The sequence below is a fragment of the Pleurodeles waltl genome, chromosome 10, assembly GCF_031143425.1.
Source record: "Pleurodeles waltl isolate 20211129_DDA chromosome 10, aPleWal1.hap1.20221129, whole genome shotgun sequence".
Classification (NCBI taxonomy): domain Eukaryota; kingdom Metazoa; phylum Chordata; class Amphibia; order Caudata; family Salamandridae; genus Pleurodeles; species Pleurodeles waltl.
Window position 1 is genome coordinate 598,548,804 of NC_090449.1, and position 20,821 is coordinate 598,569,624.

General features: G+C 41.9%; 1 protein-coding gene across 2 annotated transcripts in view; it reads left to right on the top strand.

Annotated features, from left to right (window-relative positions):
- CTDSPL (CTD small phosphatase like) overlaps window positions 1-20,821 on the top strand; it is a 398,245-nt gene that overhangs the window by 340,855 nt on the left and 36,569 nt on the right. For both annotated transcript variants that reach the window (XM_069211054.1, XM_069211053.1), the window contains 2 exons: window positions 7,685-7,777; window positions 20,478-20,663. In XM_069211054.1, the coding sequence (XP_069067155.1) occupies window positions 7,685-7,777; window positions 20,478-20,663 (279 nt within the window). The remainder of the gene's footprint in view (window positions 1-7,684; window positions 7,778-20,477; window positions 20,664-20,821) is intronic.

Sequence of the window (20,821 nt, forward strand, 5' to 3'; positions counted from 1 at the left end):
TCAAACTATTGTCTTTGCCATTGCGTTTTTTCGAGCAGAACAGTATGGGCATTACTGACTTTGGCAATGATTTGTGGTCCTGGAGACTATGATGCTTCCCGCGCTAATGCACTTTAAAAAAAAAATGCACACTGTCCCTGGCTCCCTGATAGTGCTTTCTTCAGTTAGTTTTAGCCACACTACAAAGCATCTGCACTACTGTACAGAATGCCTACAAACCATTGCCAAAGCCAATGGCTCTCATAGGCGAGACCTATTGGATTTGCTGGTGCTTATTTTGCTGGTTAACAATATCTTATGTCATATCTCTCCAGCCTGGAAATCTTACCAGAGGAGAGAATGAACTTAGGACTACCATCATAAGTGGCAATTGCTGAGGAACCTTTCATTATTTTCTCTGAAAGACGTTCATCCAGATTCTAGTGCTAACTGCAGACGTCTTTGGAGTGTCCAGCATAAGATGGACACATCTGATGCATACAGCTTGCCAATTGTCATTCATCTTCAAAAATATTATATCCTTCAGAATACCCTATAAAGTCAATAGGTGCCATCATCCCATACCTCTATTCTCCTCTCTATGCTAAGCCTTAAATAGAACTTCATAAAAGCACACGTGCTAGAAAGGCATAAATGGAAAAAAATAGCTAGCACACATGATAACATTCAGGTGAAGTACAACTACTTGAGCGCACAACTTAGCACATTCCCCATAGTCCAAATCTGTACTGTCTGCTTCTTTATCTGTTCCTCACCACATAACTCATTAAATATTCCAGAGCTACTGCACACTCTCAAGCAATCTGCTTTTGTCCTTCAGAAGGGTCTACAAGAACTGCTGTACCTTGTTGTCCAATGTGTTAAAGGCCCCTGAGTCTTTGATTTTAGCAAAGCAGGTCCAGTACACTAGAAAGTAGGTGCTATCATGATCTTGGATGTGGCACACCTCATCCAGCAGATGCAGATATGCGGTATAAATGTAGGATTACAGGCTTCTCATTAAAGTCCAGGCAGGGGGCACAGGGATTTCTGGCCAATTCAAAATTAACAGTTGTGCAGGGAACCATGCTGCAGAGTGAAATTTGCTTTCGTATTGGTGCCTGGATTGCAGGGAAAGATTCTAAAGTTGGTCATCAATTGTAGATTGACAATAGAGCAGTGATATAACTCTGAAGTTAGTGTAGCCAGTGGTGTCACTAAGTTCGGGTGCAGTATTACCGAAGTGGTTTTCTATCTGTTCTTGTGATGAGGGGCTAAAAGCAATTCAACCCCCATGCAATTGTAAATCTGTTGTAAAGGTGGGTGATTGACCACCTGCACTATTCTATGTAAGTTTAGATTTGATGTCTTTACCATGAATTGGTGTTGAATGAAGTTTACATCCAAATTGGTGTTTTTACAAGTTGCATGTTGAATACTTAACCATACTAGTTTATTTTCCTCGCATTCGGTTGATAATTGCATACTAGAGATAAGGAGTAGAATGTTAATATTCTGCCCAACATATTCTTCCAACTCAATCACTCCCAGAAACTCGTACGTCTACTTTTAAACCTGGGCTCCTCTCAGTGCTTAATTTGTGCTTGTTGTTTCCGGTGCTGAGCACCGGCACTTATTTGTGAGGGGCGGGGCTTAATCTTCTGCATCAAGCATTTGCTGCAAGCAAAAGACACTTATGGGAAAGAGGGAAGAAGGAAAAACTAAAAAGCGTCATAAAGGGAGAAAGTAAAAAGTTGCAGGATGAGCTGGAGGGGCAGGGGTTGCCGTAAATGGATTGAAGAGGCCCGAGGTGGCTTCAGGATTACGCTGCCTCAGTATTCAGTGCTGGCAGATTTAATTACAGCAGCCTCGTGTTTAACAGAAGGGCTTTGAGCACCAGCACCTCTTTATTTACAAATTAAGCACTGGCTCCACTATACCCGGTTCCTCAGTGTTTTAATGAGAAAAGTTAGACAAGTTTTGACTGGCTCTATTTACTGCATGCCTGAAGATTCCAAATACCCAGTTTGTGTTCTGCGAATAAACCTTTGCCCAACCTCAGGTAAAAGGGACACACAATTTAACGAATTAGAATGTTGGAACCGCCATCAAATATAATGCAGTAACAGGGGACCTACAATGGCTGGTATTGGCTGTCTACATCAAGATTCCAATGTCCGTCTTTCTGTTTTATTGAAATACATTCTACCCTCAGTGAGTGGAACGTTTTAATAGAGTTAAAACCATTCTCCCTACCGCCGTACTGGTGCTTAAAGTCTCGGTCCCTGGTTCTCGGCCCTTGTCTGCAGCTTGTGCCTACAACTCGGGTTTAGGCCCTTTAATAGCAGGTGTGACCTCTGTATCTGGCTGTATTGTCTCATTAACAAGTATTAAATGAGCAAGCCTGAGCTGGAAGAAGAGTAAAATGCTAGACGTATCTCAAGGTGATTGTATTGTGTTACGCGTTATTTCACGTTTGAAGAACAAGTCAGTTGTATCTTGCTTGCCCCATCCCTTGACTTGTGGGCCACTAATGCTCCTTTCCTTGTTGCAATGTGCAGCGCTATATTGCTCCATTGTGTGCTTCTGACATAACTTCTTGAATCTACATGGCTTCTCACATGGGCGTAGGAAGTGTGGGGGATGCGGGGGATGTATCCCCCCCCAGCTTTTGGAGGGTGGGGGACACGGGGACGAAGGTGGGGGGGGGACAATGGGACAAAAAAATGTCCCCTCTCACTTCTATTGTTCAGAGGGCCATTAGCGCACAAAAATGCTACTTATAATAGCCCTGTACCGACCATCCTCCCATCTGATGGTAACAGAATGAAGGTGAGTCCGGAGGCCCCCTGCGCCCTCTGCCCTTTTGTTTGTCCTTTTCACAGCTGTGGGCATTAAGGGTGCACATAAGAACAAAGGGCACGAGGAGGATAAAAGAGTTTTTGATGATTACTGTCTGCATCACCTGCTGCTGCCTTGAAGAGGAGCACTTCAGGACACCTTCAAGAGGAACTGCAAGACAATGAGGAATATCTAAAGGGGAAACAGAGTCCCACTCACCCTGATGCCTGCAGGCTAGAAAGGAGACTCTGTGAAACACAATATTTGTATTTGCCTAAGATCACACCAGTTGGTGAAACAGTGAAGTCGAGATTGAGCCCAGATTTTACCTTTTCACACAACAATTTAGCTATTAGAAGGGTATATTTTTCTAACATTTATGTTTAATGTTTTGTTATCTATGTAATGACGGGCTTGATTACAGCTTGGCTAACAGGGAGAAGCCATATTTCATTTTGAGCCATTATGCATAGCGTTATTATTTATGTTGTTGTTGTTGTTATCGTTACATACTTAAGCATATTGAAGCATATTATATTTTCTATATCTTTTCTTCACTCTACTCTGAAACTTGCTTGGGAGAGGTAGCTTCCTTCCCCAGGCCACTGGAAATGCTTTGAACGGCACATTTGGTGCCCTCCTGGCATAATCCAGTCTACACCGGTTCAGGTACCCCCAGTCCCTGCTCTGGCACGAAACTGGACAAAGGAAAGGGGAGTGACCACTCCCCTGTCCATCCCCCCCACCCTCCTTGGTGTGGTGCTCAGAGCTCCTCCAGAGGGTCCCTGGATTTTGCCATCTTGGATTACAAGTTGGCAGCAAACTCTGGAGGCATCTGAGTGGCCAGTGCCAGCAGGTGGCGTCAGAGCTGTCCCCTGATAGGTTACCTGTTTAGCTGACCAATCCCCCTTTCAGGGCTAGTTAGGGTCTCTCCTTTGGGAGGTTCTTCAGATTGGGATTGCAAGACTCCAGCAGGAATCCTCTGCATCCTTTACTTCACCTTCTCACCGAAGAAATGCACCTGGACCCTCCAGGAACTCCACAAACTGCAACAAAGAAGCAAAGATGACTTCTGCAACATTGTATCTGCAGCTCTGGCCAGCAGATGCAACTGTTTCCCGGTCCTGCATCCTCAGAGGACAGCCTGCCTTCAGCCTGCACTGAAAGAATGAAGGAATCTCCCTTGGAGTGAAGGAGTCAATCCCCTGCTTCAGCAGGCACTTCTCTGCAACGACCACCATCTGCGTGGATCCCCTCTCCTGACAAGTTGCATGGATTCTGCATCACGGGTGGTGGACTGAAGTGGTCCCGATGGTCGTGACGTCCTACTGTCCAACTTTGGTGGAGGTAAGAGCTTGCCTTCCCACGCATGACAGTACCCCTGTGCACCACGTGTTTTTCAGTTGCCAAGGCTTGTTGGCATCCTTCTACAAAATTCTTTGTGCACAATGTAGCTCCAGCCCCCAGCACTCTTTGCTGCGATGCACAGCTTCCTGAGTGGTTCTTTGGCGGCGTGGGATCCTTTGATTTTGTGCTGCGTGGGCCTCCTTTTGCAACTCCTTTGCCCTCGTGCTGGGGAACTCCTGTGTGCGCTGCCTGGTCTTCTGTGGGCTCTCAGTTGCTGAGAGCCCTCTCTGACTCCCCCTCCTGGGTAGAGTCCACCAGGTCCCTCCTGGTCCTGGGCAGTGCCATTTTCCGCTAACCATGAGCTTTGCGTGTGCCAAGGCCTGTTGGTGGAATCCAGCGAGGCAAACCAGGCTGCAGTCATCCATCCTGTGTGGGATATCATCTGAACCAACCAGGAACCCGCATCCATCTTCTTGGGTGCAGTACTGACTGTTGTTCTTCCCCAGTGGTTCTTCTTTTGCACCTTGATTTGGGTTAGCAGGGGCTCCTGTCCTCCCTGGTCTCTTCTGTGCTTCTTGGACTTAGTCCCATTCTTCCACAGGTCTTTAGGTCCAGGAATCCACCCTTTGTGTCTTGAAGTCTCTTCTGGTTCTTGCATTATCTTCTTTCTTGTGTTCTTGTGTGTTCTAGGAAGTTATTGTGATTTACTCCTGCTTTCTTGAGCTCGGAGGTGGGTTCTATTACTTACCTTTGGTGTTTTCTAATACTCCCAGCACCCCTCTACACACCACACTTGCCTTGGTGGGAAACTGACATTCGCATTCCACGTTCTTAGTATATGGTTTGTGTTTCCCCTATGCCCATTTCTAACGATTGTGATTTTCACTAATTGCACTGTTTTCTAACTGTTTTTATTGCTATTGCTGCATACTAGTGTATATAATTGGTATATTACGTATCTCCTAAGGGAGTATAGTCTCTATGGTATTTTTGACATTTGTGTCACTAAAATAAAGTACCTTTATTTTTGTAACACTGAGTATTTTCTTTCATGTGTGTGTGAGTATTGTGTGACTACAGTGGTATTGCATGAGCTTTGCATGTCTACTAGATAAGCCTTTGTTGCTCAGCTACAGCTACCCCTAGAGAGCCTGGCTTCTAGACACTGCCTGCATTTTACTAATAAGGGATAACTGGACCTGGTATACGGTGTAAGTACCAAAGGTACCCACTACAAACCAGGCCAGCCTCCTCCGAACCACTGTACTATATAGGTTACTTTTTACATTTTTCTTGTAATTGGTGACATTTACAGATAACTTGTATAATGCCTGAATACCATTCTTTCTCGATTTCCCCTGTTGATGTTTTCCCACTACATTTGATCTTTTATATTTGGATTGAATAAATGCATGACACATTCCATTTGCATACTACTTTAATATCATTTTTTTATGGGAGTGGTGTTGCATTTTATTTAAGGGACCCCTCCCTGTTCCTTTAAAGTTAGTTTACTGCTCCATTCTAGGACACTCTACTTACTCCATGACACTACGCCACACCAGTCGATGACACATCATTCTCCTTTATGCCATTAACTTTGAGCCATGCTGAATAGTAGTCGTACTAGTGTACAGCATGGCAAAAACACATTGGCAAAGGCAATAGAACTTGCATATGCGAGACCTATTGGCTTTGCCAATGCTTGTTTATAAGGTATGAACTTCAAGGTGACTTGCAATATCCTTATGTACGCAGGGTGTATTTTACCCCATATAATACATGGTCACACCACCAACTTTCCCACAAACCACTTAAAACCTTTGTGCATAGCTTCTGTTATTCCAAGCTATTAAAGTAGAAAAGAAGAAAGAAAAGCAACATTCCATTTTTTGCTTTAAACTGCTGCATTAATTATGCTCTGTGACCTGATCTGCCTTTCACCTTGGCTGCTAGCTCTGGAAGAAGACATTGTAATGTCAGATCTCGACTATAATAACACTATCAAAGTCATTTTCTGATGTCTTTTCTTTGTAATCAGTGACTTGGTGCATCACAAACAGCTGATTCTAAAGAAATTAGTGACAGCAGTTTATACAGAGATTAAAGAATCCATGTTTGTATAGCCTGTAACTCCAAGAGCGTCTTCAGTTGAAAAGCTTCTAGTTATGACTGATGTGGAGCTGAGCATCCCAAGATCACACACAGGAGTAGAAGTGTTCCTAGAACTATGGTTTCCGAGCACAGTTTACAGCTGTTGTACCTAATCGCTTTTGATATCTCCAGTTCAGTTCCAATTGTCATGAGGTGAGGGGCATGATGGGTGTGGGGCGCAAAGGGTATGTTCTTCCTTTTTACCCTCCTACCTTTATTTGCCTGGTGCATGAAGATGCAAGGTTAATCAACATGTTATTTTCACATTTGAGCTAATTACTTTGTGAATGTAAATAACAATAAAAGATACTTTCAGATTGTGAAAACATGCCTTCCTTTCTCCCTATTTCACTTCCAATATATATGATTGTGTATATTTATTGGAGCCTGCAGTTCGCAAACAACAAGCGATTTGTATAGGGTTGATTGAAAGTCCCCAAGGCTGTCCCTGTCCCCCCCCCCAGAAATGTATTGTCTCCTACGCCCCTCGCTGCTCACATTCGTCATCAGTCCCCAACCAGCGGCCAATCTCCCTTTCCAACTGGTGTGACTGTCAACAACTGGAGAACCAACTACGGCCACCTCTATGTCCCCTGTCAGACGGACCAATAGAAACAATTGTTTTTAACTGTTTTTATTATACAGCGGACAATTTAAGGACCTTCCGCTTGCCTTCACCTCAGAAGTCATGATTTCATAGTTACGCGTAAGTATGTTTCTATCCCTGTGAGTGTTGATGTTTTTTTATCTGTGTAACTTTTCAGCTTTTGTATCCGGCTGCTGCTGTGGTGACAATCAGGATTTTAAAATTAGCAAGTTTTACAAACAGATACGTACCTCAGTGGAGTTATTAATGTCACTAGCCACACCATAAACCAGTTTTACATTATGTTCCTCCCTCGCATCCGTGCGTTCCCAATAATTCCACGCATCTCCCTACGAACTCCCTCTGCTCTCATAATCTGTTCTACAGTCATCGCTGTTCTTTGTCTCCATTTCCGAAGTACTCGGTTTGCTGTACTCTAAAAGGCAGCACTCAATTTCTACATACAGCATTGTGAATGACCTTCAGTGTTAAAGTATAAATTTATAATAGTTGACAGTGTACAGATGTAGTCAGCTAACTGAAGCATATTTGAAATCTAAAGGTGTAAATGCGAATAAATAGGTTATTGGTTTTGGTTAGGAAGACCATACATATTTGGGTCATATTCAATATATTTCTAATATTGTCAATCCCATTTCATCGTTGTGGCTGTTTTCCTATTCACTCAATAATTGATAACTATCAAATCTTCTTGGGATGCCACTGGTTCTGTTTGAGTGACATTTGTAACGGATTAACGTATGTAATTTGTTGCAGGTTTATGTTCTGAAACGACCGCACGTGGACGAGTTTCTCCAGAAGATGGGAGACCTCTTTGAATGTGTGCTCTTCACAGCCAGCCTAGCTAAGGTTTGTTAGGTCTTGTGCCTCATTTGTTGGTTACTGAACTGTTGTTTGGGTTGTACTTTGTTTAAGCTTTTTCCTCAGTCGGTTAAATTTTGTTCCTTTTTCTCTTGCTTCTTTGTCTGCCAGTGTCTTACTTTGTCTGCTAGTGTGTTGGTAAGTGTTTCCATGGTAACATCATCGCATATGGGCCCTGCTGCTCAGAATGTAGCCTCCATGCATTTTCCCTTCTCTCTATATGAAAGGCTTTCAAGTTACCATGGTTATGGTGAGAAATGAAAGCGAGCACAATATATATAGCACCACTCCTTAAAGCAAGGGCATTAAATAAATATGAGCTTTTTAACAGCCTTTCGCCCAGTGGTTCAATTTAACTGTGTGAACCGAACTGTTAGCTGTTTTGCGCATTCACTTGTATTTGGTGATAAGTGTTAATGCAAGGGCTCTCTTACATGAAGCAGTTCTCTACAAATATTTTGGGAGTTAAAACTTTAGTGATAACAACAGTTGCATTTTTGTGGTTGCACTGTAGTGCACCTGCGCTCTCCGTTAACGCTCCCAAAATGATGTGCAGAACTTGGAGCAGCCGTAGCTGGCTTGCGCGTTGTACAGTTATATTTATTTTCTGCCCTGTTTTGCTGTGGTAGTAACAGTGTCGTCAAGATAGCTGCTTTCATTTTAGCTCAATGTTAGATTTAGTATTCTTCCAGAGAAATCCTTGCCCGACTGATATTTCAGAAAGTCTTTGCCTGTGATAAAAACCTGTTTGCTTATTGTGGTAGCATTTGCCCTTACCTCGCCTGCGAATGTGGGGGAGATGAGGGAAACCTCTTTAACTCTCGTTTAACGTTATCATATTGTATTGAAGCTACGCTATTGGCAAATGAATGCCACTCAAACATTTTTCAAACATTTTAACAACTAAGCGTATGCTATTGTTTTTTGTTGTTTCAGCAGACAGTTAAGTTCAGCAATGTTTGCTAAATTGATCTTATCTGATAGTCGGTTGTACTGCGGAAGATGCGCCATCGAATGTAACCTAACTTTTGGCTTCTCAGTCATGCGATAGGTTTTCATATTGTTTTTCACAATGTAATGATGTCAAGTTGCACAGTATTGGCATGCCTTATTGGCTTCAGTGCTGCAGCAATGATATACGAATATGAATTACCTGAGCCTATTGGTTGCTGCTTACAAATCAGCCAGGACAAAGTAGCCCCTGCCTTTGGAATGGTTTTGCATGTGTATCATTTATTTTAATCTGTTTGTCTCTATGCTCATTTTTAATTCGTACTGTGGTTCGACGATTTTAAAAAAAGAAACACTTCTTCATTTAGGGTAAAAAAAACAGCAGCTAAGCCCACCAACTGCTTAATTCATACCCTTTAATGGATTCCTTTTATGTACGCACACTCGACCAAATCTTTCTAGTCGTTAGTAAAATTATTATTTCACCCCTGAGTATTTCCTCTCTTCCTTCTTGGTTGCTGCCTCTTTGGTTTTAAATTTTGTGAAAAGGATGACAAAATAAGAGCGCACTGTTACCACGTTTGGTAGAGTCGGTGGTGACAGAAGATTTTGGTACTTGTCTACATCTGTTTTCATACTTTACAATTTACTGCGCTAATTAAGATAAGCACACCTACATGACAAATGTTTTCAGTTTCGGATGTTGAAGATGTAGTAATGCCCCAGAAATGACCCCCCCCACCCCCGCCTCTATTTTTGCTGCTTTTATACCTGCCTCTGAGGATCAATAATTTTCATTCCACTAAATGAGATTGTAGTGAAGTTCAGAACCGCTGGTGTATCTCTTGCTACCCCCCCATATATATATTTATTCACTGTAAATAACAAAGGTTACCAGGGCGTTATAGTTAGGTTGATGTTCTACCCACACAAAAATATAGAAATTCAGCAGCTATAGTTATACTTACCTTAAGAAACTGTAACTTGTGCTATGTATCTTTAGCAAACAAACAAATGATAGATGTAATGCGGAACCAATCAAACATTCACCCCCCAGTCACAGATCTGGGTTTAATCCATCAATTCTTTTGCTCACGATGCCACCCCAGTTTGGACCCTGCCATATGGAAATTAGTGTTGACCCTGTTCCCCAGGGGGACAGTCCAGCCCGAACTGCTAGGTCAGGTCCTCTCTGGACTGGAAACATGCTTCTTTGGACCGGTTTCAGGGTATCACCCTTCATCACAACTTCTATGACATAACTGATAATATCACTGCAACATTTGCCATAAAAAATTTGATAAGAAGTCTGTGGATGGATAGGGCGTAAGTTACTGTTATCTTAGGGCACGAGTTATAGTTTCTTGTGATAAGTGTAACTATAACGGCTGAATTAGTGTGCTTTTGTGTGTGTAAATTCAGAACCTAACAATAACGTCCCTGTAACCTTTTTTTCTAGTGAATAAATATATATATATCTTTATATATATATTTATACATATACATACCCACATACACTACCTAACGTGACGTTTCTGTAACCTTTGTTTTTTAAGTGAATATATATATAGCTATATATATATATATATATAATCTATATATTTATTCCCAAAAGCAACCACTACAATTCATCAATTTTATCAACCTTCGTAGCTCTCGTGCCCGTAATAGTTCATAGTGACTGCATTCAACATTTTCAAGAACTCCTCACAAAGCTACAAAGCAGCACTCCATCAATGATGAATACCATTTATTGTGCTTACAGACCAACAACAAGTTTCGGCCTTGTGGAAGCCTAAGACCAAAATATGCATTGTTGGTCTTCATCACTTATGGAATGCTGATATATATATATATATATATATATATATATGTATATATATATATATATATATATATCTTCTGTTCATTATTCACTGTTCTCCTTCTACCTCTGCTCTTGCTCACTCTTTCTTTCTATTTTCCTGTGCATCAGAAGATCCCTTTTATAAACCAAACTAAATTCTTAACTTCAGTTTACGTATAAATGTTGCTCACAGACCAACATGTTAGGACAACATGGGCTGAATGTATCAGTAATTTATTAAACAAAGGTGAAAACACTCCTTTGTCAGCTGTTTATATTTAATGGAACATATCAGAGCCACCTACAGCTAGAAGATTAGACACAATGGTCTCGCTAAATCAGGCACCACTTACTTGTACCTAGTACTTGGTTCCATGTGTGCGTGAAAGAAATGAGATTTGTCATTTTAGTGTTGAGTCACTGATGCCCATCGTTGTGTGACCGCAAATGACCGTTCATACTGAATGAGAGTATGTGCGAAGTTATAGATCCACAAAAAAAGTTAGTCACTATTCAGACATTAAGGGGGTCATTATGACCCTGGCGGTGAGTGTTAATGTGGCAGTAGTACCGCCAACAGGCTGGCGATACATACCGCCACAGTGAGAATGGTGGGTTGGCTGCAGCCAGCCTGCCACTTCTCCCCTCATACCACTATGACGGTATCAGCCGCCGGCCCGAGATGTCAATCTCCAGCCCGGCGGCCGGCACAGTACCGCTGGCGGCATTATGAGCCTGCCTACCACCATGGTTTTTGTGGCCTTTAGCAACGCCACAAAAACCATGGCGTTAGGCCCTACTGATGATAGTGAATTCCTTCCCTGTCACCGATAGATGGCTCCCCCACCCCCCTAACACACACCAGATGCCCCCTCCATCCAAAGCCCCACCTACCCCCACACACTAACCCACCCACCCTCCGACATTGAAATATGCCACCGATCGAAACACACACCCCACCCCCTGATCCAAACATGCACACCCCAACCCCCTCCGATCCTCTCACTCACCCCCATACACGCACACACCAGCAGACACGCACCACGCATACACCCAATCACTCACACTGGCATACACGCATTCATACACGCATACTTCCAGACATGCTCGCACACATTCTTACTCACAATCACACTGACATGCAGAAACGTACTCACTTCATCATTCTTACACGCATTCACTCACACGCATACAATGACGCAAACAACGCAACACACACACACACACACACACACACACACACTTTCACACACGTTCGCACACACTCAGACACACACACACACACACACACACACACACACACAACACCCTCCCACTCCCTCCCCTGTCGGAAGCCCAGCTTACCTTGGTCGAGGAGGTTTTCCAGCAGGGGATGGGAAGGGGCGCTGCTACCGCCAGCAGCAACCCGACAGCAGAACACCACCAGGCCATATGAATTGTCATTATACAGCTGGCGGCGTTCTACTGGTGTGGCGGTGCTGGTGGTAGCAGTGCCACCTTATCACTGTCCGCAAGCATGAACACTGATGGATTTCTGCCCTTCTTGTGGCGGAAGTCTGGCAGTGCTCATAATATGGTGGATGGATGGTAGCCGCAGTGGCGGTATTTTGGCGGTCGTCACTGCGGCGGTTGGGCGGTTTTTACTGCCAATATCAAAATGACCACCTAAATCTTTATACCACTATTTTACTAACTGTGCAGTAGCAGTGGAAAGAGCAATAAAAGTTGCTTTTAAGACGAACATTGAACCTTAAGAAAAAGTGGTCTTCTCAGTGCATTTGGAAATGCAAATGGTTACATGAGAGGTGAAGTTAAAACAAATTTAAAATGGAAGTAGATGTCTGTCGTTGAGATAAGAGTAATGTCCTTGAACCACATTAATTTAAATAGTAGGACTGTAAAATTTAGATTATGAAGTGACAAGTTTGCACAAGTGGAGTGGCAGAATTATTATACAAATACCGTAGTGAACAGGCAAAATTGCTGATCGCATTAAATTTTTAACTTGGTAAGGGCACTAGTGCATATTTTACAAATGCTTTTGGAGTGATCTGTGTCCGAGATTATTGCAAAGGTTCTCTCCCTCTCCCTTTGCATATGTGTGGTTAGAATTGTAGAAAGTAGTTTATCGTTGAGGAAATCCACTGACAAACTCCCTCTTCAAGTAGCCTTGAACAAAAAATTACCAAGGCCAATGGAATTGCGAATATCTTTTTGAAGACAGTATTTATTGTGGCATTAAACAAAGAAATATTAATACCCTTGTTTTTATATTTTTTTCAAGTTGTTGCCAGAAGTGCATATGCTTGGCCTTCATGTTGTGTTTCAAAAAATAATTTGAGTACCATTTGCAGATTGCTCTCATTTGTCATACTGCCCCTAGATTTAAGAAATGCAGGGATTGGTGTTGTCTCATTCATCCTACGCCACTTGCAAACAGTTAGGTGATGGCAATTGGCTATTTTCTTATTCCAAGGATTTTGTTGTTATGAGTAAGAAGATATCTTATGCAAATTATTTCATGATTAGGGTCAACTGGATAGATTGGATTGGAGTCGAGATTTAAGTGGAGTTAGATAGATTGGGGAAGACTTGATTGTAGTGGGGTAGATTAAGGTGGAGTGGCGTAGATTGGGTGGATTCGAGAATGGTAGATTGGAATGGAGCTGGGAGTTTGGAGTGAGTTAGAGTGGGGTAGATTTTAGTGGGGTGAAGTGGGTTAGAGTCAGGTAGAGTAGATTGGAGTGAGGTAGGTTTCGGTGGGGTAGATTGGGATGGGGCAGATTGGAGGAGGGTAGAGTGGGCTGGAGTGTGTTGGGGTAGATTGGAGTGGAGTAGATTTGAGTGGAGTGTAGGATAGTTTGGCGTGAAGTGGATTGGGTTAGATTTGGATGGAGTGGAGGGCAGTAGGGTAGAGTGGAGTGGGGTAGACTAGGGGAGGGACGATTGGAGTAGATTGGGGTGGTTTGGATTGGGGTGGTTTGGATTGGGGTGGATGGAGTAAATTGGGATGGGTTGGGTAGAGTGGAGTAGATTGGAGCAGAGTGGGGTAGATTGGGGAACAGTGGAGTTATGTGGATTTGGGTAGACTGGGGAGAGGTAGATTGGAGTGGAGAGGTAAATTGGAGTGAAGTGGAGAGGAGAGAAGCAGATTGGATTGGGTGGGGTAGATTAGGGTGGAGTGGGGTAGATTGTAGTGAGCTAGATTGGTGGATTATGGTGAGTAGATTGGAGTGAAGTGGGGTACACTGGAGTGGAGTAGATTGGCATGAGAGACATAAGAGGCATAGATTACAGTGCAGTGGATTGGAAGGGGTAAATTGGAATTGGGTAGTTTGGGCTGGAATGGGATAGGGTAGATTGGAGTGGGGAGCAGTGGGTTAGATTGGACTGGAGTTGGGTAGATATGAATGGCATGTGGTAGATTGGAGCAGAGTGGGGTAGATTGGGTATGGTGGAATGGAGTGTGGTGGATTGGTGTGGAAGGAGATAGATTGAGGTAGAGTGGAGTGGATTGGCGCAGACTGGAGTGGAGTGAGGTAATTTTGGGTGGGGTACAGTGGGTTACATTGTGTGGATTAGAGTAGGGTAATTTGGAATGGAATGGGGTAGACTGAAGAGGAATGACTAAAGTGGAGTAGATGGGGTGGATTGGGTTGGGGTAGGTTGGAGCAGGGTATATTGGGGTAGGGTAGGGTAGATTGGAGTAGGGTGAATTGGGGTGGAGTGGGTTAGATTTGAGGGAAGTGTGGTAGATTGGAGTGGGATAGATCGGAGTGAAGTGGAGTGGGATATATTTGGGTAGGGTAGAGTGGGGTAGAGTGCAGTGGGGTAGGTTGCGATAGATTGGAGTGTGGTAGATTGTGAGTGTGTAGGGTAGGGGGAGTGGAGTAAAATAAAGTAGAGAGGAGTTGGATAGATTTCAGCGTAGTTTGGAGTGGTGTGTGGTAAATTGTAGTTGAGTAGTTGGAGAAGAGTAGATTGAAGTGGAGTGGGTTGAATTGAGGTAGATTGGAGTGGATTGGGGTAGATTGGAGTGGGGTAGACTGAAGTGGGGTAGACTGGCGTAGATAGGAACAGAGTGGGGTAGATTTGAGTGGAGATCAGTAGATTGGGGTGGAGTGGGGTAGATAGGAACAGAGTGAGGTAGATCTGAGTGGAGTGCAGTAGATTAGGGTGGAGTGGGGAAGATTGGAGTGGGGTGGGGCTGATTGGGTTAGATTAAGTAGAGTAGGGTAGTGTGGAGTATGTAAGGTGTGGTGGCGCACTGCTGTTCCAAAAACACATTGCACTGTTACATTTCCACAGAGATATGGTTTTACTGTACACAAAGGATAATGTGTGCAAATGTCCTCACCTAGAATATTTATGTTTGTATATTCGAACATTTGTTTCCATCACACTTTTGAGTTACAAAAAAAATGTCCCTCATTTGTACTAATTCTGATATATTCTGCAAAAACAGCACAGCTCATCTATTTTTTGTTGTGTGCTAGGAAAAAAAGAGCATCCCTTCTTGCCTCACATGGCTACCCAGCAGTATTGGCACATATATTCTCTCACTTTGAAGTCAGAAAATCAAAATAATAAACACTGAGCTTCCTGGAAGGGAGAGCATGACTCTTGGCCCTCTGTCTTTGAATAGACAGCAAACATGACAAGATAAGAAAAATATATAAATGCCTTTTAACAGGAAACAAGTTTGTGGAAGAATATAGTAAACATAGCTTAGGCAACAGGAAGGACAAACTGAACCTGAGAGCCTAAAGCAAATGAAGTCAGCAAATAGAAAGCCAAAAATATGACATACAAACCACAAAGCCAATGGTAATCAGAAAGCAGAATGCGTTCCTAGGTTTCTGAAAGTTCCCAAGCTGTCCTTAACAAACCAGACATCTGTGCTGTCTGGTAGGCTGTAACCAAAAAGGTCTGGATCTAGAATTAGCAAAAATTAATGTAGATGAGAAAATAAAGCAGGTAATTTATCCTAGCATAATGAGACAGTTGGGATGTATTGACAGCCTGTTTTACCACAAGATGAATGTGCGTGGAAATGGTGGATCAGGGAGTAGTAAAAGTAATCGGACTTTGCAGAAGCAATGAAGGCATTAAGTTACTGGTCTGCAAGCCTCACCTCGTGGTGGGGGAAGTAGATTGAAAAACATCTGAACAAACTAGTTTGAAATCTTAAAGATTTCAAGTAAGGATGTAAACAATATGGGTCTTTAACCAAATAAATGTGCTTGAATGTTTTCGATTGTGCTGCTCAGGGCCAAGGTTAACACAGAATGATGGGTCATGACTCCTTAGATTGCAGAAAGGCATTTTACACTATTTCGCACAAAAGAGAAGTAACCGATATACTGCTAAGTAGCAGTAGACAAAGTGTGTAAGTAATTGGGATTTCACTATGGGAATAGAGCGACCAGTGAAGGTTCAAAAGGTTCAGGAGTAGGGCTCTTTCTTTTCAACGTCATTGTCAGCGATATGACAGAGGACTGGAAGCAAAGCTAAGCACCTTTACAGATTTACCACGGTTTATATACCCCTGGATGTTTTTGCAAACGTAGAGATCTTAACTAATTTGTTGCCTTGCCTTGAACTGCTGCCACTTGAGAGTTCTCTAAAGTGATCGGAGGCCATAGCAAAAACTAGTAGAATCGTGATGGAGGTGACAAGACTCAATGCTTCCAAGTGCATTTAGCCTTCAGTAACACGGGGCTCCATGGGGCCACACTGTATGATGTCGACGAAGTATTTTGAAGGACGTTAGAGCCTTTGAGATTTTCCTATCCAGGGTCATCAAAAAGCTACGTCAACGTGAGGATAGAAATTTAAGAAAGCTTAATCGCAGAGTACAAGACGAGATCCAAGTTGTCGGAAGGAGTAGCATGGGCGGGATGCTGGAGAAGTTCATTTCTATAAATCATTAGTTGGGATTCTCGTAGAGCGTTGCAACCAGTGATGGCTTTCACAAATCAGCAAAATTCAACAAAAATAATGCAAAAGCGTAAGTCTTATTAATGTGAAAAATACTATAGGTATGAGTTGTATGCAGTACCACTCAAAATATGCAGCAGGGCAACACCAAATTATGTGGCAGGGTTAACGAAATTATGCGGCAAGAAAAGCCAAATTATGAGGCATTACACGTCACAATTTTTGATAGTATTACTTCATTATTTTGTAACTTTGATACATGATAATGCTGTCTAGCCAAATATTTCACCTCATTAGTACCGATTTAACAACCATATTCCGAAATAAACCACTGAAAGAGGACCAGTTAATCTTTGCAAAGGGACTTCCACTACACGTGAACACATGTTCCCATGTTTTTAGTAACTTTGATACATTAGAACTAGAAACATTTTTTTGGTAAAATCTGCAGATTATGCAGCACATGATGGATTATGTGGCACATGAAGCAAATCTATACCTATGCGAAATAAACAAGCAGTCGCATAATCACATAATTTCAGTGGCCCTTGTAAGGTTGTAGACATATTAAGGATCCTAAGGGTATGAATTGGACAAAATAGGCTTTTATCTATTTACTACATAATAAGGAACTCTGAGAAATGTTGTCCATGCTTGGACGGTCTGAAATTAGGAGTGATGGAGAGATGCAAGGAGGAAATCACTGATGTATTGTAGTTGCGAGACACAAAAGAGTAACCACACAGCAGAGATTAAGTGAAGAGAGTACACAATGGTCGAGCATTCTTAAAAACTGAAAAAAGAATATACCTATTGAACCTGATTGGCAGCCAATACGCATGTACCTTCAAAAGAGGCGTACATATGAGAAGGGAGAATTTTTGGGAAGGGTAAAATACAAAGTGAGGTGCAGGTGCCTATCACAAGCAAGAGTGTTATCGAGTTCTTCAAGAAAATGAAACAAAAATCAGTGGTACCGAGAGATACTGGTGATGGTAACTCAGTGTAATACCTCTAGAAACAATGCGTTTTGGTGATCTCATTTCAGTATACTAAGAAATCAGCATTTTACTAAACTTCACAATCATTTGTTTGCAATTGTTCGTAATTGGTGTTGGAAAATGGGTGAATCGATAATTGCTAGTCCCCTGGAGTTACCTTATGTAGGTCAGACATAAGAGGAAGTCGGAGAGTATGCATCTTGACATTTAACTCGTCAGACAGAATATGTAATTATGTGAACACTGTTATGCACCCTCTGCCTGAAAAGATATGTGTTTGTGTTTTAGCCTGGTCCTTGCCAAAGATCTTAGGTCCTTCAGCATATAATCTTGGTTTTGTCACATTATTTCTCCCAAAAATGAAATATTTAAAATATTCTTCTTGATGTGGTATGTACTCTTAGTTAACACCTCTTCTGATTTCTAACTTTTTATGGATTTTTGTAATTACCACAAAATGTCAGGGGACTTGTGGGGACATGCAACCCAGTATTCCGACGCCCTTCACCTACGAGTCTTTTTTGCTTGTTTTTACCACAATCCAAGAAGATCAGCGCAACCCTCGTGGCTTTGTTTTTGGCAACTGTGATGTTTTTCTGAAATAAAGCCTTCATGCTGTTTTTCAGAAAATAATTTGTGTAGGTTCTGGCCCGGCCACTAATGACAGAATTGTACACAAGCATGTGAATCTATAATAAACTCAAGATTTAAAACCATTTTACCTTGTCTTATCAAATAAACCATGCAGAAGGGTACTCCTGGTATCTTTTTACGAAAGTAAGGGTGCCATTTAGAGATGTCTCTGTCTGTAATGCTGCCCCTAGATTTAAGAAACCCTGAGGTGTTTGTTTTGTCTCATTCATCCCTTACCCCTTATCTGAAGCCTTATCAGGCCCTTCTAGAATACATGTCAGAAAATTGAAGCACAGGGTGGCTTACAAAGAGCACTTTGCTGTTCAATATGTTGGAGGTTTCTTCCAATGGCAGTAAAAACAATTAAAAGGTGAAAGTCCAGAGTGAGCTGATTAGCAATTTGTTTAGGTTAGAGGAGAACAAAGGGCAGAAGTAACTACCCAGTGTGTATGGCCTGTCCCGTTCTGCACAATAGACTGAAAGTTGTGAATGACTCCCAAGTGGTGTGGAAGAGTAAGAATGGGTTACTTGCTGACTGCAGACTAAAAGAAGAATGGACCATCAGCTAGTTCTCGGTTTATCAAAAATGAGCATGGGTTGACATTGAAGAGACTGGACAAAGTCTGTCCTGCTTTAGGAATGAAAGCAGACTGTCAACAGTTTTTTTGTGTTTTTGGAAGGGGGAGGGGAGACATATTTCTTTGGTACTGAGCTGGTACTAGAACCCCTCTGTTACCAAAGCCTGTAAAACACAATATGTAATATGTACATAAGCAGTCTGGATTATAAATAAAAAGGGAGAACAGTATGTTTTGCTTGCTGTTTTCTTGTAGGTCAGGCTTTGGCTCACCAGTTCAAGCTGGGCCCCTCGATCATTGATCTTTGGAATGTACTGCAGCTGTTGAAAGATGATGAGCATGAGAGCAAGTTAAAAAGAATTCCTAATTCTCAGAAATAATGCATTTCATTAATTGTGTTTTGCTTTAAATCACAAAGATCTCTGAAGCAGTTTGAAGCTATTTTTCACACTCGTCAAGGCTGTTTGAATCTCTTGAGGGTTAGATCCAAGTGTTTACTCATGATCAGTTCCTCTTAAATGAATTACAAATTGAAAATCAAGTCTATTTAAGAACTATCTGTGACCCTTATGTTAATTTTGTAATTATTGTCACAACCTATTAAGTGTGTACCTTAAAGAAATTCCTCTTCCTTTTCAAGCTTTGGTTGATATAAAATTTCTCCTTGCTCATTTCCTGCTCCTCGTGAAGGAGCAATACTATAAAATACTCTATCTGCACTCCTTCTAACAAAGTACATTCTCTAAACTCTATTAGATCCCCTTCTTGTTTGAATGATTGCATAGATCCCTTGAAGCAGTTTAACCCACTGTCTTTACACTGCCGAGTAATCTGACATTTGGGAGTTGTCCGGGAAAGAGATTAAGCCTAATGTAATTCTTGAGTCTGTAATTTAAGATCAGGGACCGTCACCAGAAATATGGCTTATGTGCTTACAGACATATTTATATGAGCGGGACTATCAATAGGTCTCCATTACCTTGAATTGACAGTGTGGAGAATTGTATTTTGTCAAGAGTTGCTTGAAAAATCTGGAACGAAGATGGATCAGAGATATTTAAAGTGGGGTTAGTGTCTACCGTTTATGGCTGAATCTTCTTGAGAACGAACTGGAGATTGCATAGATGCATTATTAATTCCATCCAAAAGAGAGGAAGATTAATCTAATTTGCTTTTGCGGCCACTGACAAACTTGGCAATTGCGTTAGTATAGTACCAAGCAATATTGGTCTTTCTACCCAATAGTCAGACTGTCACACCCAAGACTTCTACAATTGATCATGTCCATCTGAGTGGTGTGCCTATTGTCAAGACTTCCGCATCAGTATCTTTATAAGCACTTGGTTGCAGTGTAGGGTTGTACATTTTCTTCTGCAGTTTTATGCTGTTCATCATTGTGAATATTTTATCAAAGGTACTTGTTTACACTTGTAAATGTCTACTGTCTTAAGCAATGTATGAAACTCAGTTGCAGACAGAAGCATGTTTATTTGAGAACTTTACCCTTTTTCTTTTGCTACTCCGTTTTGAATTGTGAAATCACTTCTTGTTTGAGAGACTGGTGTCTTAAGTGTTCTGCGAATACAGATGCAGTACCATTTTGTGTTAAAGAAGTGTAAAAGTATTTAGGGAATATCTGCAGCCTACATCTATGTGTTAAGAGAAAGAAATGTGTGTTAATGTGTTCTGGCAACATCCTACAATCATGTTTGAGTGACAATTTTTCACTTGCCTTCAAGTACGCAGATCCAGTAGCTGACCTGTTGGATCGTTGGGGCGTCTTCAAGGCACGACTCTTCAGAGAATCCTGTGTTTTTCACAGAGGAAATTATGTAAAGGATCTTAGTCGACTAGGACGGGAGCTGAGTAAAGTTATAATAGTGGACAACTCACCTGCTTCTTACATCTTCCATCCCGAAAATGCAGTAAGTACCAAGAAAACATTATATCACACACTTGACATGGATTAAGGTTTTCAGTGGTCCTCTAGTCCAAGGAACTATTAAAGCATTTCAACAGAAGGAACATGAAATCTGTGGCTGTGAGATTCTTAATTAGCTTTTCAGTACTCCGTGAACATTTA